Raw genomic sequence first — 20,133 nt, forward strand, 5'->3', positions numbered from 1 at the left:
CCTGAGAATATAGCTGTAATATCTTAGCGCCTGTGACGCACCCCCAGATTTACGAGTGGGGGAAAATAAACAAGTGGGATGTGTCTGCTGGAGCAGAAAGAATAAGCCATTAGTACTGGGTTGAGGAGGGGGGGGGGGGGGGGGGGGGGGGGGGGAGCGCTCATTGCAGAAAGTGAGATAGACAGAACAAGAGGGAGAGGGATCATAGTGAGAGAAACTGAGAAGAGAGAGGGAGCACTGAGTAGAGAGAGCGAAAGACTGATAGCAGGATGTCAATGATAATAGACCTGCAGTTTCAACTCAACACAGATCTCTCTTCCTAAACAGCAATACCTTAGTTTGTTCTTAAATTAATTTGTTCTTAAATGTTTTTGAATCATTGGTATTAGATTTTAAGTGTAAATGGACAGTGATTTATCCATGGCCAACCATTGTCGGCGTGCTACAGTGTTGACATACACTCCCCTCCGTATGTATTTGGACAGTGAAGATGTCATTTTAATTTGACTCTATACGCTAGGATTTCAGATTTGAGATAAAATGTTTCATATGAGGCGACAGTACAGAATGTCACCTTTCGTTTGAGGATATTTTCATACATGTTTTACCGTTTAGAAATGAAAGCACTATGTATCTAGTCCCCCACATGTGAAGTCATATTTGGACAAATTCACTTATAGTGTATCAAATTAGGGGACCAAATGCTAAACTTTTGACTACTTTAATACACTATATGTGAATTTGTCCAAATACTTATGACTTCTTCAAATGGGGGGACTAGATGCATAAAGTGCTTTCATTTCTAAACGGTAAAACAGATATGTATGAAAATACCCTCAAATAAAAGCTGACATTCTGTGCTGTCGCCTAATATGAAACATTCTATCTCAAATATAAAACTCTGGAGAATATAGCCAAATAATAAAAAAATTGCTTAATTGTCCAAATACATATGGAGAGGAGTGTATACCATCACATTTATGTTTATTTAATATGTATGCTACCGGTCAAAAGTTTGGACACACCTACTCATTCAAGGGTTTTTCTTTATTTTTACTATTTTTTACATTGTAGAATAATAGTGAAGACATCAAAACTATGAAATAACACATATGGAATCATGTAGTAACCAAAAAAGTGTTAAACAAATCAAAATATATTTTATATTTGAGATTCTTCAAATAGCCACTCTTTGCCTTGATGACAGCTTTGCACACTCTTGGTATTCTCTTAACCAGCTTCATGAGGTAGTCACCTGGAATGCATTTCAATTAACAGGTGTGCCTTCTTAAGTTAATTTGTGGAATTTATTTCCTTCTTAATGCGTTTGAGCCAATCAGTTGTGTTGTGACAAGGTAGGGGGTGTATACAGAAGATAGCCCTATTTGGTAAAAGACCAAGTCCATATTATGGCAAGAACAGCTCAAATGAGCAAAGAGAAACGACAGTCCATCATTACATTAAGACATGAAGGTCAGTCAGTACGGAACATTTCAAGAACTTTGAACGTTTCTTCAAGTGCAGTCGCAAAAACCATCAAGCACTATGATGAAACTGGCTCTCATCAGGACCGCCACAGGAATGGAAGACCCAGAGTTACCTCTGCTGCAGAGGATACGTTCATTAGAGTTACCAGCCTCAGAAATTGCAGCCCAAATAAATGCTTCACAGAGTTCAAGTCACAGACACATCTCAACATCAACTGTTCAGACGGGACTGTGTGAATCAGGCCTTCATGGTCGAATTGCTGCAAAGAAACCACTACTAAAGGACACCAATAATAAGAAGAGACCTGCTTGGGCCAAGAAACACGAGGAATGGACATTAGACCGGTGGAAATTTGTCCTTTGATCTGGAGTACAAATTGGAGATTTTTGGTTCCAACCGCTGTGTCTTTGTGAGACGCAGTGTGGGTGAACGGATTATCTCCGCATGTGTAGTTCCCACTGTAAAGCATTCAGGAGGAGGTGTTATGGTGTGTGGGTGCTTTGCTGGTGACACTGTCTGTGATTTATTTAGAATTCAAGGCACACTTAACTGGCATGGCTAACACAGCATTCTGCAGCGATATGCCATCCCATCAGGTTTGGGCTTAGTGAGACTATCATTTGTTTTTCAACAGGACAATGACCCAATACACTTCCAGGCTGTGTAAGGGCTATTTTACCAAGAAGGAGAGTGATGGAGTGCTGCATCAGATGGCCTGGCCTCCACAATCCCCCGATCTCAACCCAATTTGAGATGGTTTGGGATGAGTTGGACCACAGAGTGAAGGAAATGCAGCCAACAAGTTCTCAGCATATGTGGGAACTCCTTCAAGACTGTTGGAAAATTATTCCAGGTGAAGCTGGTTGAGAGAATGCCAAGAGTGTGCAAAGCTGTCATTAAGGAAAAGGGTGGCTATTTGAAGAATCTAAAATCTAAAATATACTTTGATTTGTTTAACACTTTTTTGGTTACTACATGATTCCATATGTGTTATTTCATAGTTTTGATGTCTTCACTATTATTCTACAATGTAGAAAATAGTAAAAATAAAGAAAACCCCTTGCATGAGTAGGTGTGTCCAAACTTATGACTGGTACTGTACGTAAACCCTCATTCACAAAGGATTTTTTAGAATAGGTCAACGAATACTTGAATTTGCAGTCTAAACAAGCTCAGTCAATGTGCTGAGAATTTGCAGTAAAAAAACTAGAGTCCATATTCCTTGCTAAAAGGAAAGGCCCGTTATGCAGGTTAATGAATAAAAGTCACGATATCAGAATAAATCTTGGGAGCAAATTCTCCCCTCTGGCATCATTATTAATAGATGGAGCAGAAGAATGGAGAGGAGGATTAATCTGCCCTATGATGGATGTCTCTCCTCCTCTTCCCATGTACCCACGCTAAGGTCGTTGTGATAAGAGGATATTTTGGGGTCTTCTAGACAAAAGGTCATGAAAAGGTCATCTATTTCCTGAGTTCAGTCAGGGCTGGCAGGAGCTGAGCTGCTGTCCCGATAGCACCTGACCCCTGACCCCCCCACTACCTGCCTGGCCCGCCACACAGATTACAATAGGAGTCTCTGTCTCTCTCTCTCCCTCTTTCTCTCCCTCTCTCTCTTTCTCCCCCAACTCTCTCTTTCTCTCTCTGTTCGCTCAGAATGGGCTACTTTATCATAACCCCAGTGTAGTGGTAGCTGTGTGATGAGTGCTGTGTCATGGAATCCTGACAGTGGGTATAACAGTCAGGTGACAGAAGGATAATACCATGGGTCAAGACAGATAGGCTGGAACACAGGTCAGAGTTCAGGGGTCATATCCCGTTCAGGGAATCACACTCCTCTCTGCTATGCCTGCAAACACACCCACACCACTGGTTCTTGGAAGACAGGATTTGTGGAATTTTCTTTCTCTTTGTAATGTTTGGGACATACAGTATTCTGATGAAGGCCATGATATCCTAACAGTCAAAATGGTATCCGTTTTTGCACTTCAGTATTCTGCAATGCAGCTGTGACGTTTGTCTGCACCTTGACTGGTTGACGCACTGTCCACTCATCTCCTGTAAACTATACAGCTCCATACCACTGTGCCTCTGAAACAGAATCTGATATTCCGCTCACAGTAAAGCAGGTTAAGCTGCTGGTTAAACTGCGTTGGCCCAGTGATTTATTTTTCCTGATTGCCTCTAAAATTCTGCTTATCTTTGGTTCCGCCACCCCCCATGGAGAGGCGTAATGGACTCCCCTGAGATACCACCCTCTGATTGGTGGGCCTACCAAGGCCCATGGCCACTGTGCAGAATATCACTTACACACTTTCTCCTTCCCCTCTGTAGGAAATGCTAATGAGATGTTTTGTGAGGATGTTAATTAGTCAGCTAGCCACTGATTGTCCTGTTCTTGTTGTTTACAGAGTGTATTTTACAGACGGGTTTGTGTGTCGGGGCATTAACATGGCTGTTTGCGGCTGTGGAGGGTTGTGTCAGGGTTGTGCTCAGGAACCAATTAGGGTAAAGCCTACTGTCCACCGGGGCTTCTAGGAGAAGAAAGCCCTCTGCATGCAATGTCAAACAACCACATTAACACCGACCAGGGCCGGGGAGACAGGCAACAAAATAAGCAGACAGACAGAATAGTTAGTCACTGAGGCTGCTATTGTTGTCCTAGCCAAAGCAGTCCATTTTACAGAGCAGGTGTTCAGCCAGGCAGGCAAGGAAACAGAAGTCAGTCATCCACAGACGGAGGCAGATTGAGAGGTACAGAGACGAGGAGGCAGTGAGGTAGCAATAGGGTTGGGCGGTATCCAGATCTTCATACCGTCATCTCGTTTTTGTACCATACTGGGGTATACGGTATTACTGAATGTGCACACAACGGTATTTCGAAATACCCCGGTATACGGTATAAACAATATGTTGCCCAAGCCTAAGCAGAGCTCTCCAGTCCTCACACACAGCTTCACAAACTATATGGCAAAGTTCTACTGGAAAGTGTGTGTTTCTGTGTGTATGCGTGTGAGAGATCTTGTATGTGGTAATGTGAGGCTATACCTGTGGTCATTAGTGCATATGTACAGTATGCATGTGCTATAGGCCGGTGTATGCCACCTAAACTGTAATGCACTTTACTCTCAGCTAGACCCAAACTAGTTTGCAGAGAAATGTGTGTGTGTCTCCCAGTGTGGTAACCTGCTGTGTCAGTCTTTCCCGCTGGCGGCCCTAGTGCCAAGCTACGCTCCTGCCGCATTGGCCAACAGGAAGTGACACATATGAAATGCTGACCTTGACACACACACACACACACCACCCCACAGGGCCTCAGGATGCCTCTCTTTTAGTTAGCACTCCAAAGACTGTCACCTCTCCACTCTGTTCTCCTTGTGCCCCTCTGCTTTTGTATTTTCTTTTTAGTTAGTGCTCAAGACTTCCCCGTGTTCTCTCTCTCTCTCTCTCTCTCTCTCTCTCTCCCCCTCTCCCTCCCTCCCTTTGTTTTTTCTTCTTTCCTACCCAGAACTAGCGAGGAAATCGGCCCTCATTTCCCAGGTCAGTGAGCAGGCCCCTGTGCTCTCTCATTCTCTCTCTTTGTTCATCTTGTTTTATAATAATAATATGCCATTTAGCAGACGCTTTTATCCAAAGTGACTTACAGTCATGTGTGCATACATTTTTACGTATGGGTGGTCCCAGGGATCGAACCCACTACCCTGGCGTTACAAGCGCCATGCTATACCAATTGAGGTTATGCTTTTGCTTACAGGTGGTCTTTTTACTCATTTTATAATCATCAAATTATTGAAGAAAAACTATACTTTGTTCTAAACAGCCCTCTTGCACTTTGAAAAAGGTATTTTGTTGCCCATTCATAATTCATACACAGGGATAACAGTGTCTACTGTAGCTTTAGATGCATAAATCCAGCTCAGATTGCTGCCGGATGTTTAGGCTTGTACATAAGCTGGCTCAGAACCCCCTTTCAGATCCTCATAAACACCCCTCACATTAAAACACACTGTCTTACCTCCTCCTCCTCCCTCCTCTCACCTCTCCTCTCGTCTCAGCTACATGAGCAGAATCATTCATGGGCCTCTGTCCTATTCCCGGGGGCGACACGCGCTGCAAATTGGTCTGTTTCCTCACATATTAGTAGCATGTCTCCTGTTCTCCTGGGATACTTTCACATCTCTCACCTTATTTACTTCCTGTTTACCCTTCCTGCTCTGCCATAAACACCCCCCCGTCCCTGCATTAGTTTAGTGGAGACAGGGATGGAGAGAGGGAGGAGAGGCTTGGGGTGGCGTGATGTAAATGAGATGGGAGAACTCTCCTCGGCCCCTCAGCCCTCTTTCTCTCCCTGATCTCTCCTCAGAGCAGACACACACAGCAACTCACCTACACCAGCCTTACCACCGCACTCTGTAGGGGATTTCAGCAGGATATAACACAGGGGCATAATATGGAGGGATACTGTATAATATAACCAGGTTAGATATTATGGAGGGTTTTACAGAAGGCATTTGGATGACTGTGTGTGTGTGGACAAACATAACTGTGTGTGTGGCTGATGTGTACGTGTCTGTATTTGCGTGTGTTGTTGTATGTGTGTGTGATAGCGAGAGACTGTGGTGTTTGTTTAAATGCTTGATTATGCATTTCTCTTGGCTTGGGACATACATCATTCTCTCCAGACTGCTAATAGAGTGGCCAGGGAGAAGAGGAGTGCCTAAATGAAGCCTAAAGTGCCAAGCAAGCATTCTTCACTCACTCTCCCCACGCAGGAGCAGACTGGACTGCATAGTTATCACGCGTGCACACACACACACACACACACACACACACACACACACACACACACACACACACACACACACACACACACACACACACACACACACACACACACACACACACACACACACACAGTTTGCTGTCTTATGTCTGTCTAGTAAGAAGGAGCCCTCTGTCTTCTGAAGAGGAGAGGGCCAGGTTTTAATTGCACTGACCACACTGAGCTATAGGAACATTTTGTATGGAAAGAGCCGTAGAGGAATAATTTTGAATAAATCAAATAATAACCGGGCCTTATCTTGCTAGATATGCAGTATTTTTTAGGCCTGTCGTGAAGGTGTGTGTGTTAGAGTGATGGGTCACTAGCCAGGGGTCAGATGGGGAGAATATAGATGATTTAGATGACTGATGCTGTCACTGTGGGGCATGGCTCAGACGTTATGGGTATTACACCACCTTGTTGTCTGAACGATATTAGGACTTCAAACTCTCTCTCCATCTCTATCTGTGCTCTGTCTCTCTCCCTCACTTGTTCTCTCTGTCTTCCCCCTTTCTCACCCTGGGAGGGTGCTCCTAAAGACGTCTTAGGTGAAAGGTTACTCACATCTAGAGTAGGCTTTTAACTGCAGGGCCAGTCTTTACTAGTGCTGACCAGAGCAGTAAAGATCCAGCCTGTCTTTAGAACACTACAGAGTCTGCTTTAATCCAGGAGGTGTTGGGTTTAGCCTGGCTGCCAGTCTGTCTGCCTTTGTTGTAGTCAACGTAGGTAACAAGGTGCCAATGTAGTGTTGTGGAATATGGAGACAGTCACACACCCATGCCATATTTAGCTTTTTGTCTTCAATCATCAAATCTAATGGCACCACAACAATATTATTTAGATATCATCAAGGTCTCCAATGTAAATGGAAAGGTCCAGTAGCTTTATCAAAGGACCCAAGACAGACCATTGAATGTCTGACAAGGACTAACATTATGATGTGTCTACATGTGTTCCAAGCAGTAATTAGACCTAATGAGATGTTTGATGTTAGGATAGTGACTGACTGTCTCTCTGAGCTCCATCCAGTCTGACGTTGTCTCTCCTCATCTCCTATTACCAGCACTGAGTCCCTCCAGACACCACCCTCTTCTCTGTCCTCTACCCTGGGTTTTTATATAGAGGTAAAGAGGCTGTGTGTGTCAAATCAAATCACATTTTATTTGTCACATGCGCCAAATACAACTGGTGTAAACTTTACCGTGAAATGCTTGCTTACGAGCCCTTCCCAGCGATGAGCTAAAATATAATAATACAAATAAAATGGTAACACGAGGAATAAAATCAAATACACAAGAATGGAGCTACAGTTGAAGTCGGAAGTTTACATACACCTTAGCACGTTTCGTGTAGCCTTCCACAAGCTTCCCACAATAAGTTGGATGAATTTTGACCCATTCCTCCTGACAGAGCTGCTGTAACTGAATCAGGTTTGTAGGCCTCCTTGCTCGCACATGCTTTTTCAGTTCTGCCCACAAATTTTCTACAGGATTGAGGTCAGGGCTTTGTGATGGCCACTCCAATACCTTGACTTTGTTGTCCTTAAGCCATTTTGCCACAACTTTGGAAGTATGCTTGGGGTCATTGTCCATTTGGAAGACCCATTTGCGACCAAGCTTTAACTTCCTGACTGATGTCTTGATGTTGCTTCAATATATCCACATAATTTTCCTTCCTCATGATGCCATCTATTTTGTGAGGTGGACCAGTCCCTCCTGCAGCAAAGCACCCCCACAGCATGATGCTGCCACCCCCGTGCTTCACGGTTGGGATGGTGTTCTTCGGCTTGCAAGTCCCCCCTTTTTCCTCCAAACATAACGAAGGTCATTATGGCCAAACAGTTATATTTTTGTTTCATCAGACTAGAGGATATTTCTCCAAAAAGTACAATCTTTGTCCCCATGTGCAGTTGCACATATTGATATTGATACTTTTGTACCTGTTTCCTCCAGCATCTTCACAAGGTCCTTTGCTGTTGTTTGGGATTGATTTGCACTTTTCGCACCAAAGTACGTTCATCTCTAGGAGACAGAACGCGTCTCCTTCCTGAGCGGTTTGACGGCTGCGTGATCCCATGGTGTTTATACTTGCGTACTATTGTTTGTACAGATGAACGTGGTACCTTCAGGCGTTTGAAAATTGCTCCCAAGGATGAACCAGACTTGTGGAGGTCTACAATTATTTTTCTGAGGTCTTGGCTGATTTCTTTTGATTTTCCCATGATGTCAAGCAAAGAGGCACTGAGTTTGAAGGTAGGCCTTGAAATACATCCACAGGTACACCTCCAATTGACTCAAATTATGTCAATTAGCCTATCAGAAGCTTCGAAAGCCATGACATCATTTTCTGGAATTTTCCAAGCTGTCTAAAGGCACAGTCAACTTAGTGTATGTAAACTTCTGACCCACTGGAATTGTGATACAGTGAATTATAAGTGAAACAATTGTTGGAAAAATTACTTGTGTCATGCACAAAGTAGATGTCCTAACCGACTTGCCAAAACTATACTTTGTTAACATGAAATATGTGGAGTGGTTGAAAAACGAGTTTTAATGACTCCAACCTAAGTGTATGTAAACTTCCGACTTCAACTGTATATACAGGGTGTACCAGATCAATGTGCAGAGGTACCAGGTATTTGAAGTAGATATATACATGAAGGCAGGGTAAACTGATGTGTGTGTATTTAAACCTCCAGGATCACAGAATCACCAACACGCAGGCACACTCACCATCCGTACACACTAATCCACATTCATTAGGGAGGCCTAGCCAGCGAACAGTACATTAAAATACAATGTGTTTTTTACAGCTCTATAAATCAAACGTGGGGAGGGGGTATTAATATAGACAACACCAGGGTGGAGGTGTGCTTGGTGTCACGTGATAAATGGATGTGTTACTATGATACTTTGATGTACAGTGATTTCATGACATTTATTCTCTATTTATGTCTTGTATTGATGTGATCATTGAGCTGATGTTTGACTAGAAGATAACACATTTTACATTGACATTTTAATCATTTATCAGACGCTCTTGTCCAGAGCGACTTACAGATGCTTGTACAGATGTAGGATGTTAATTTGACCAGTTTCTCACAGCAGGAAAATTATCCTGCAGCAACAGGAAATTCTAATTATTATGTGGATTATAATGAATGGGCATTTTTATAGGGTTTGATAAATTTTTCTTAAAGGTAAATCAAGTCTGACATTTTAAAATAGGAATTACAAACTTTAGAAGCCTTTTAAAACTTAAATACTCTACAAGTTTGCATTTCCTGCTGTACAGGAAAATTCTCTGTGACCACCGAGTGATCAAATTAAGATAGCAGTAAGATATCTGTAATCAGTTGTGTGTGAATGTGAGCACACATGCACATGTGTGTGTGTGTGTGTGTGTGTGTGTGTGTGTATGTACCTTTAACACACAGTTTCGTATCCACTAAATCTGTGTAGAAATGTGCATGATCCATAGCTGGGTATTGCTGTGGTATTGCAACACCATGACAACAAAGCATTGTAGCACCATAGTAGCAGCTGTATTCCAATGACCCTGCAGTCACCCTGTGAGGAGATGAGAGCTACTGCAGGCTTTTAGTCTGTTATGGACGTCAGGGAGCCTCATATTTTTAGAGCAGAATCAGTGTTTTAATGTGTGAAGTGTGAAGCACCACTATAAAATGTTTTGTTGATCAGTGATGTTGTGGCAGCCAGGGCCTAAATGAAACTACAGTTCACATACACACCTCGCCCACACAGCTCAGGATTTAGTATTTTACTGGTGTGTGTGTGTGTGTATTCATATGTGTGTGTTTTTGTGATTGATTGTTTGTGTTTATATTTGAGAGATGTGTGCCTTGGTTCCCTTGTATCCTGGCTTTGTAATCCAAACGAATGTGTGTATCTGTGTGTGCGTACGTGTGTGTGTGTTGGTCTCAGGCCCGAGAGCAGGTGTAATTTCCCCTGTAGTAAAACCCTACAAGCAGCAGCATGGGAGCAGGGAAGATATTACAGGTTAAACTCTGCTCTGCTCTGGTCTGTTCCACTAGACTACAGAGATTACACTAACTACCCAGCACGCCACGACCTGTGACCACAGTCAGTGTCAGTGTGTGTGTGTGTGTGTGTGTGTGTGTGTGTGTGTGTGTGTGTCTGTGTGTGTGTCTGTGTGTCTGTGTGTGTGTGTGTGTGTGTGTGTGTGCAGAGGGAGTCTCAGAGGTGTCAGAGCTGTTTCCTTCAGACCGTAAGCCTTTATTAGGGCCCAGGTCTACTGGGGACCACAGGGCAATATTGCTTTATGTGTGCCAGCGGGGAGGTGTGTGTGTGTGTGTGTGTAACTCTCCTGTGTAGCTCTTATGTGTTATACCTATGAACTTCTAACTCTAACTTAGACTCTGTTTATGAATGAGGCATCGGGGGAACCATGTCTCATAAAGATGTCTACATAGGTGTTGACCTATGACCCCCAACATTGCCCTCTCTTCTCATCCTGGAACACCAGGCAACCATCTAAAGTATACATTTTTTTCCCCTCCCCCTCTCTCTGACTTTACTGTACTGGTTGATTGACGCCGCTCTGTCATTCTCCACGCCTGTATATGTATGGCAGTGAACAGTGAGTTAATTGGTGACTCATCTCCCCTGTGAAGGGCACTGCTGTCCATACTGAGTCATGATGAATTTGCTGAAATAACACAGTGTGTGTGTCACTGCAGCCCATTAATACAGTGTCATGATGAATTAGGCCAAATAAACTCTGGTCTGATGAGGGGTGACCAGCTAACACTCCCTCACTGGGATAACACAAAGACAGAACAATGGGGGCTTACACCCTGCCACATTGTGTGTGTGTGTGTGTGTGTGTGTGTGTGTGTGTGTGTGTGTGTGTGTGTGTGTGTGTGTGTGTGTGTGTGTGTGTGTGTGTGTGTGTGTGTGTGTGCGTGTGCGTGTGCGTGTGCGTGTGTGTGTGTGTGTGTGTGAGATAGATGTGGGATGGGGTGTGTGAACAGAGTGGAAGAAGGCTGGGGGTCTAAAGGTGGAGCAGAGCAGGGAGGGGGTGTCAGTCGGCCTTGTAACCTTTTTTGTAACCAAATCTCCATCAGGTAAGAACTATTAGTTTCAGATCATCACTCATTAAGCCATTACATTGAGGAAAGAGAGGAGGAGTGGATCAGAAAGAGTGGAGGAAAGGAGGGGATAAGGAGCAGAAGAGCGAGGGGAGGAGGTGAGAAGCAGAGGGAGAAGAGGGGAGGAGGGGTGGAGGTGATGAAGAGGTTCATCTATCCATCCTGGGGCAGACTGGTAGACCACAGGTCGTCCTCAGGAAGACTGATGCCTAACCATCAGCTGCAAACTCCATCTCCCATAAATCGCTGATGTGCGTGTGTGTGTTTATGTGTGTGTGTGTGTGTGTGACTGATGGATCTGTGCCATAAAGCTTTGTGGTGTGACATGTGGAGAGCAACAAAGTGAACCCTGAGAACATAATGTACCACTGCTCCAGGTTAATGTCAACGATCCCTGAAAGGGAGGGAGGAGAGGAGAGGCTTTGACATTACACTTGTTCAGCAGGCTATAAGTGTGAGGCTGACCCAATGTTACCTCAAGTGCAGTCATTGAATAGTTATTGTCCTATAGATTTATTGTCCCATGTATCAGAAATGTAGACATAAATGTACCTTTATTATGACCCATTTGTCATTTGTCTTTTATCATTGCCAAACGTTTGTCAAAGGGTGGATATTAGTAATTTAGCTTCAGGGTGTGTGTCCGTGTGTGTTTCTCTGTGTGTGTGTCCATGTGTGTGAGCAGTGTAAGACCAAGATGAATGGCGTTCATTATGTGGCCTAATCATAAAGCCCAGAGAGGAAGTGCAGACCTGTCCAGACAGGACCTGAAGACGTGCACTTCCTCATTAACAGAATCCCATCAGGGTCATAAAGCACCAGCCCAAAATGCTCAATGAAAATGCACCGAGAGGGAGGAAGGGAGGGAACTCCCAAAAGTCATTCAGGATATTAGTATGGGTAGGATAGAAGATATTTGTGGGATTGTTTGAATATGGGGGAATGTGTACAGTTTCGATAATTGATTAAACTCAAATATTCCAAAATGGGCTTTGGGAAATGTGCTTTAAGAGCTTGAAAAATAAGCTAATTTAGCAAGAAAACAAAAAAGGTGTCAGACACAAGACCAATGCCCCTCTCTCTTCTCTCCCTCATCTGTCCCTTCCCTCCTTCCTCCTCCCCTCTCACCACAGGATCTACCTGAGGCCCTGGTGTCCACCTCATTCATCACTTGGGTTTGATTCCCCCGCTCTCCTCCGTTCTCTCCCCCATCCTCTACTCCCTTCTCCAGTGCAGCCAGTAGAGTTAATAGTGCTGTGTTACCTGGGATCATCAGGTTTGCTGTGCTGGCGTGCTGCTCGGCCATATGGTTACCCACTGGGTGAACACTTTGATTAATGTTCCCCACAGCACACTTCCTACACTCATATCTGATCCTGAAAACAGAAACCCAACTCTCTCTCTCTCTCTTTGTTTATATCCCTCTTAAACTCAATAATTCTGTTTATGTTTGTTGGTAAACACTCTACTTTATGTCGCAGTGAGAGAGAGAGGCAGACAGGAAAATACATAGAGAAACTGGTGGTAGATGTAAGTGGCCTGTACAGTACAGTTGATTAGGCCCCTGGTGTGTCGGTGTTATGGTAGATATCTCTATTAGTCGCCTCTCTTCCCCTGGCCTCTCCTGTGTGCTGTGACTTCTGTCTGTCCCTGATGTGCACACACACACACACCCACACACACATTCAGTCAGTCAGTCAGTCAGTCAGTCAGTCAGATAGATAGGAGGCCGTGCTACAGTCTAAGCAGTAACTAACAAGGAGGTGAACAGATGCTGGAGTCACAATATCAATACAGCAGAGTGTGTGTGTGTATTACCCTGGCAGAGTTCAGCCATGAGACAGCACTAACAGGACAGAGACCTCTCAGGTGAGCAATTAACTATCTGCAAATGATACTACATAACACTATCTCAGTTACTCAGCTGCATAAGGTGTGTGTGATTGTGTGTGTGTTGAGCAGCTTTACGAGGTGAAGTCGTTACATGCCTACATTTGCTCCTGAGGAGCAGAGGGACGATGTCCCCATTGACACTGAAATGAACCATCCTCACACAGGGTCAGAAGTTCATACCTGTTCTTCTATTATGGTATAATAAGACATCAGCACAGCAGAAACAATATGCAGACACTGTTATTGTGGATCATCCATTATCACCAGACAGATGCTTTGTTCTGCCCTCATTTTTTTGGGGGGTTCTGCCTGCTAGTTGTCTATTTTGGTCTTCCTCAGTCTTGTTAAGTGCTGCCATTCCCCAGCTCCTGGATGAGGCCCAGAGGGCCCCTAGTGAGACCAGGGGCTGGGAATGGGCTGTCTGCCCCATCCGGAGATGCCCAAGGTGGGCCGTGAGGCACGGTAAATCTCCCTGATTGTGCTGGGGGTGGTACCAAGGTGGCCAGCCCTCCGTAGAGGCTGTTGGACATGCAAATAGTGACTATAACTCAGAGATAATGGCAACACTGTTCCTCTCCTCCTCCTCGTCCCTCCATCCTTCTGTATTTACCACAGAGTTAGGAGCTGAGAGAGAAGGATAGAGAGGGCCCAAAGTCTCATGGTGATATAATATGAAGTGTTGACCAGAGTATTATATAGAAATAGAATTAAGTGCAAATATGAGTTGCTACAAAATAAAGTAGCGCAACCTAAAAGGTGACGCTGTATGTAAATGTAATCATTTTTACTTTTAGCAGACGCTCTTATCCAGAGTGAATTACAGGAGCAATTATGGTTAAGTTCCTTGCTCAAGGAAACATCAACAGATTTTTCACGTAGTTGGCTCAGGGATTCGAACCAGGGACCTACCTACCTTTCTATATCCGTGAGAACAAATGGACACCGTGAATTGAGGGAGGATGGGGACGGTGGAGGAGAGGTGGAATGAACAGGGGAGGAGGAGAAGTAGAAGGAGTAATTGTGCAGTCCTTTGCTGAATTGTTCTGTGGAGGCAGATTTAAATCCCTCCTATTATTTTAATAATCTGCCTTTTACTGCGTCTGCTCGGATAATTTGTTTGCCAACCGAGTTATTTGGAGAGGGAGGCTCATGGGTAATTTCATGCTACGGAGCATCTCTACCTACAAGTTAATGAGGAAAGGACTGTTGTTTCCACTAGTACAGGACGCTGCTAAGAGGAGACCAACTTAGTAGAGTTTAGATGACGATTGAAAAACAGCAATGAGAGGTGTGTGTTAGTGTTATCCTTGGGGGTGTTCTTTTGGTTAGATTGTGGTTGGGAAGATCAGTTCTGTATCAGGTTAAGAACTACAGTGCCTTTGAAAAGGATACCTGAAAGTTGAGTGATCTTACATGGCTTTCATTATACTGTAGCAAAGTGGACATTTGAAAAATTATTTCAGGTAGAGTTCAAAGTTTTATGAATACTTTATTCTATGTTTCAGATCTTACAAATCAAGATGCGTGAATACCTTTACACTCTCTCTCACCCTGTCTGTCTCTCACCCTGTCTGTCTGTCTGTCTGTCTGTCTGTCTGTCTGTTTGTCTCTCTCCCTCTGTCTGTCTCGCTCTCTCTCTCTGTCTGTCTCCCCCCCCCCCCTCCTCCTCTCGCTCTCTCTCTGGGTATTGTTAGTCAATTCATGGCGGGGCAGGGCAGAGTCATCCGTGCGGCCCAGCCCAACTCAATTAACATGGAGCCTGATTACATTTAGATGCAAGACTATAGACAGGCCTATCCAACTCTGCAGCGCAACGCACCGTACTGGGAAATAATAGGCCATTTTAATGTAGTTACACCTCTACTGAGGAGAGGGAGATGGAGGGATAGAGAGATGGAGGGATGAGGTATCCGCCCGCCTCTCACCGCCCGTAGCCTCTCCTCCCTGCCTGTCATTTGTTCATTTGTTTGTCCCTCTGTTCCCAGGCAAGGTGTCCGCTCCCTGTAAATTGAATGAGGGTGCATGAATTAAAACAATAACACAAATTGTTGACGAGGCATGGTTTATTCTCTGTCAGACTCTTGTCCATTGATAGTCTGCCTGACCACCTGACCTTCCCCTGGGTCATGTGACACATATATTACATTGTTCTATGAGCTCCTCTGTGGTTCACACCAGGAGAGAGGAGATTAAGAACACATGAGGAGAATACTTTTATAAAAAACACTATATAACACGATCTAAGGCCTTACATTTTCCACAATCAGGTGTTGAGTTGCAATGGCACTAAATCAGGGAAGGAAATAAAGTAAGATAGTTTAACCCAAAGAGGGAGAACGATCGAGAGAGTAAGAAAAGAGAAAAAAAGAAAACGCTGTGTTTTCATTTTATTTCCAGGCTTAACTATTGCGACAATGGAAAGCACTTAACAGTTTAGTTTAGAACGTTCCTAAACAAAAGAGAGTTTAATCCAAGTGGTTCCAGAACCCTACGGAGAACATTCCCTCATCAAAATACCAATTATTACATTATTCAGATCAAAGACCTCCATGGATCATAATGGCCGGATCCTTTTCTTATTCAATTATGCTACACTTGTGTTTTTATCATGCACACGCAAAGCAGAGCAATAAACTAAATCAAAGGGACTTCATTTATCATCTGTGTGTGAGCGTGTGTGTTTGTGTTAGATTGCCAGCCCTTAAGTTACTGAGATGACAAAGCATATTGGCCGCATCTTTCGGAAGATGTAAAAAAATATATAGCAACCCACTAATTTGGGACAAAGCAATCACGCGGCAAAAGAGCACTTGAAAATAATGCATTATTTTGTATCTTCAGAAAGTGAGCTTATTTGCTGACACTCACAAATAGAAAGTTGTGTGAGTAAAGTGAAGTGGGGTCTTGTAGTTTGACTTCTTTGTTATCTATCCCAGACATAATCAGCATCTAAAGCTGTGTGTGTGCCGTCCGCCACCCCCACCACCAAAGCCCTCTACAGAATTGCAAAATAAGCTTGGTGTGAATATGTGATTGCTAGTGTTTATTGTGAGATGTGGAATATTACTGAGCAATATTGATCACATTAAGACCCTGGTTGTTAGGGTATTGGTAACACAGAAGACACGCATGCCGGGAAAACCTGCACCGTCGGCATAGCTTGTGGAAAGGGGAGGGAGAAGGATATAAGGGAGGGGAAAGGGATGAACTTAGATTTTTTGGCAGGGAGATATACAGGTGTGATGGGTGATTTGAAGGAGTCAGGCACAGGAGAGGCAAAACAAGACAAAACAAATGGAATGATGAGATGAGGAGCGGCAGTGGCTAGAAGGCCGAAGCCTGCCCGAACAGGAGGCAGCCTCGGAGGAAGTCGTGACAGTACCCAACCCTTGACGCGCAGCGCGCCGACGCCGGCCTCGGGGACGACCAGGAGGACATGGAGCAGGGCGAGCCGGATGGCGATGGTGGAAATCCCGCAACAGGGAGGGATCGAGGATATCCCTCACTGGGACCCAGCACTGCTCCTCCGGACCGTACCCCTCCCAATCCATGAGGTACTGAATGCCCCCCACCCGACGCCTTGAATCCAGGATGGAACGGACAGAGCACGCTGGGGCCCCCTCGATGTCCAGAGGGGATGGATGTACCTCCCGCATCTCAGACTCCTGGAGCGGACCAGCCACCACCGGCCTGAGGAGAGACACATGGAACGAGGGGTTAATACAGCAATCTGGAGGCAGTAATAACCTATAAGTAACATCGTTTATACTCCTCAGGACTTTGAACGGCCCCACAAACCAGGGGTTCAGCTTCCGGCAGGGCAGGCGGAGGGGCAGATTCCGGGTTGAGAGCCAGACCCGATCACCCGGTACAAAGGCCGGGGCCTCACTGCGGTGGTGGTCAGTGTTGGCCTTCTGGCGACACACGGCGCGTTGGAGGTGGACGTGAGCAGCGTTCCACGTCTCCTCCGCGTGCAAAAACCAGTCATCCACCGCAGGAGCCTCGGTCTGGCTCTGATGCCACGGTGCCAGAACCGGCTGATAACCTAAAACACATTGAAATGGCGTTAAGTTAGTGGAGGAGTGGCGGAGAGAGTTCTGGCATATTCGGCCCATGGCAAGAACACCGGCCGGTCCTGGCAGTAGGACCGCAGGAACCTACCCACATCCTGATTCACCTATTCCACCTGCCCATTAGATTCGGGGTGAAAACCAGAGGTCAGGCTGACCGAGACCCCCAGACGTTCCATGAACACCTTCCAGACCCTGGATGTGAACTGGGGACCCAGATCAGACACTATGTCCTCTGGCACCCCGTAGTGCCGGAAGATGTGTGTAAACAGGGCCTCCGCAGTCTGCAGGGCCGTGGGGAGACCGGGCAGAGGAAGGAGGCGGCAGGCTTTGGAAAAGCGGTCCACAACGACCAGGATGGTGGTATTACCTTGAGAGAGGGGAAGATCAGTAAGGAAGTCAATACACAAGTGGAACTGGTAAGGGCTGTAACTTACCCGCTGGGACGTGCCTAGGTGCCTTAATCTGGGCGCACACCGAGCAGGAGGAGACATACACCCTCACGTCCTTAGCCAAGGTAGGCCACCAGTACCTTCTGGTCAGGCAGCGCACTGTACGACCGATTCCGTGTGTGCCCAATAGACAGACGGTCACGGACAAGAGAAGGCACGTACTGCAGCCCAGCTGGACACTGAGGTGGAGATGGCTCTGTGCGTAACGCCCGCTCTATGTCCGCGTCCATCGCCCATACTACTGGAGCCACAATGTGGGAGGCCGGGAGTATGGGGGTGTTGTCTATGGGCCTCTCCTCTGGGTCGTACAGCCGTGACAGTGCGTCTGCCTTCACGTTCTTCGTACCCGGGATGTAAGAAAGTGAAAAATCAAACCGGGTGAAGATTAGGGCCCACCTGGCCTGGCGAGGGTTCAGCCTCCTCGCTGCCCGGATGTACTCCAGGTTATGGTGGTCCGTCCAGACGAGGAAAGGGTTTTCGCCCCCTCGAGCCAATGTCTCCACACGGTCAGGGCTCGGACAACAGCTAACAGCTCCCGATCACCAACGTCGTAGTTCTGCTCCGCCGGGCTGAGTTTCTTGGAGAAGAAGGCACAGGGGCGGAGCTTGGGTGGCGTGCCCGAGCGTTGAAATAGGACAGTGCCTATCCCTACCTCGGACGCATCAACCTTCACTATGAACGGTAGTGATGGATCGGGATGGGCCAGTACCGGGGCTGAGGTGAACAGAACCCTCAGGTTACTGAAGGCCCGGTCAGCCTCAGCAGACCAGCAGAGCCGGGACGGCCGACCCTTCAACAGAGATGTGATGGGAGCTGCGACCTTGCCAAAGCCCTGGATAAACCTCCGATAGTAGTTGGCAAAGCCAATAAAGCACTGCACCTCCTTAACCGTGGTTGGAGTCGACCAATTACGCAAGGCTGAAATGCGATCTCCTCCATCTCCACACCTGAGGTGGTAAAGCGGTATCCGAGGAAGGAGACGGACTGTTGGGAAAACAGACACTTTTCTGCCTTGGCATAAAGGTCATGTTCCAACAGTCGGGTCAGCACTTTGCGAACCAGGGACACATGCTTGGTGCGCATAGCGGAATACACCAGAATGTCATCGATGTAGACCACTACACCGCGACCAAGCATGTCCCGAAACACCTCGTTCACAAAGGACTGGAAGACGGATGAAGCATTCATCAAACCGTAAGGCATCACCAGGTATTCGTAATGCCCCGTGGTTGTGCTGAATGCTGTCTTCCACTCGTCCCCCTCTTGGACACGCACCAGGTTGTACGCACTCCGGAGATCTAATTTTGTGAAGAAGCGCGCCCCATGCATTGACTTGATCACAGATGGAATGAGGGGTAGAGGATAACTATAACGTATTGTCCCCTTGTTCAGTGCTCGGTAATCAATGCAAGGGCGCAGACCACCGTCTTTCTTCTTCACAAAAAAGAAACTTGAGGAGGCGGGTGAAGTGGAGGGACGAATGAACCCCTGGCGCCGGGACTCAGAGATGTATGTCTCCATAGCCTCCGTTTCAGCCTGCGACAGGGGATATACATGAGTCCTGGGAGGCACAGCGTCTACCTGAAGGTTTATCGCGCAATCCCCCGCCCGATGAGGTGGTAATTTGGTCGCCTGCGTTTTGGAAAACGTGTGCGCCAAATCGAGGTACTCGGGGGGAATGCGCACGGTGGAGGTAGTGTCTGGACTTTCCATCGTGGTTGCACCAACGGAAACACCTAGACACCTACCCTGACACTCTCGCGACCACCATGTGAGAACCCTCTGCGACCATGAAAAGGTGGGGTTGTGTAGTGCTAACCAGGGAAGACCTAACACAACAGGGGGTGGACTGGGCAGGCCCCTTCCAGAATGTCCTCTAGCTGCCAGCAGGTTGTCCAACCGGATGGCCATGTCCACCAGTTGATCGAAGGACAACATGGTGTCCCGGCAGGCTAGCTCCCTTTGGACGTCCTCTCGTAGATGGCACTGGAAGTGGTCGATGAGGGCCCGCTCATTCCACCCGGACCCAGCCGCTAGAGTCCGAAACTCCAGGGCGAAGTCCTGCGCGGTCCTCGTCCCTTTCCTCAGGTGAACCAGCCGGTTGCCCGTCTCTCTACCTTCGGGTGGGTGGTCGAAGACTGCCCGGAAGAGGCGAGCGAACTCCCCGTAGTTGTTCAACACGGCTCCTCCTTCACTCCAAACCGCGTTGGCCCACTTCAGGGCTTTCCCCGAGAGACAGAAGATGAGGGTGGACACCTTCTCCCACTCCAATGGAGC

General features: G+C 46.3%; 1 protein-coding gene across 1 annotated transcript in view; it reads left to right on the forward strand.

Annotated features, from left to right (window-relative positions):
• The window catches only part of LOC311136981 (WW domain-containing oxidoreductase-like), a gene marked incomplete at its 3' end in the record, with an annotated part of 25,659 nt that extends 15,251 nt beyond the window's left edge, over positions 1-10,408 (forward strand). Inside the window, exon 5 of the mRNA XM_084171314.1 lies at positions 10,365-10,408. Coding sequence (XP_084027440.1) covers positions 10,365-10,408 — 44 coding nt within the window. The remainder of the gene's footprint in view (positions 1-10,364) is intronic.
• Positions 10,409-20,133: the final 9,725 nt, after the last annotated feature.

Source organism: Coregonus lavaretus, assembly GCF_964263955.1.
Source record: "Coregonus lavaretus genome assembly, chromosome: 11".
In the NCBI taxonomy this organism is placed as follows: Eukaryota; Metazoa; Chordata; class Actinopteri; order Salmoniformes; family Salmonidae; genus Coregonus; species Coregonus lavaretus.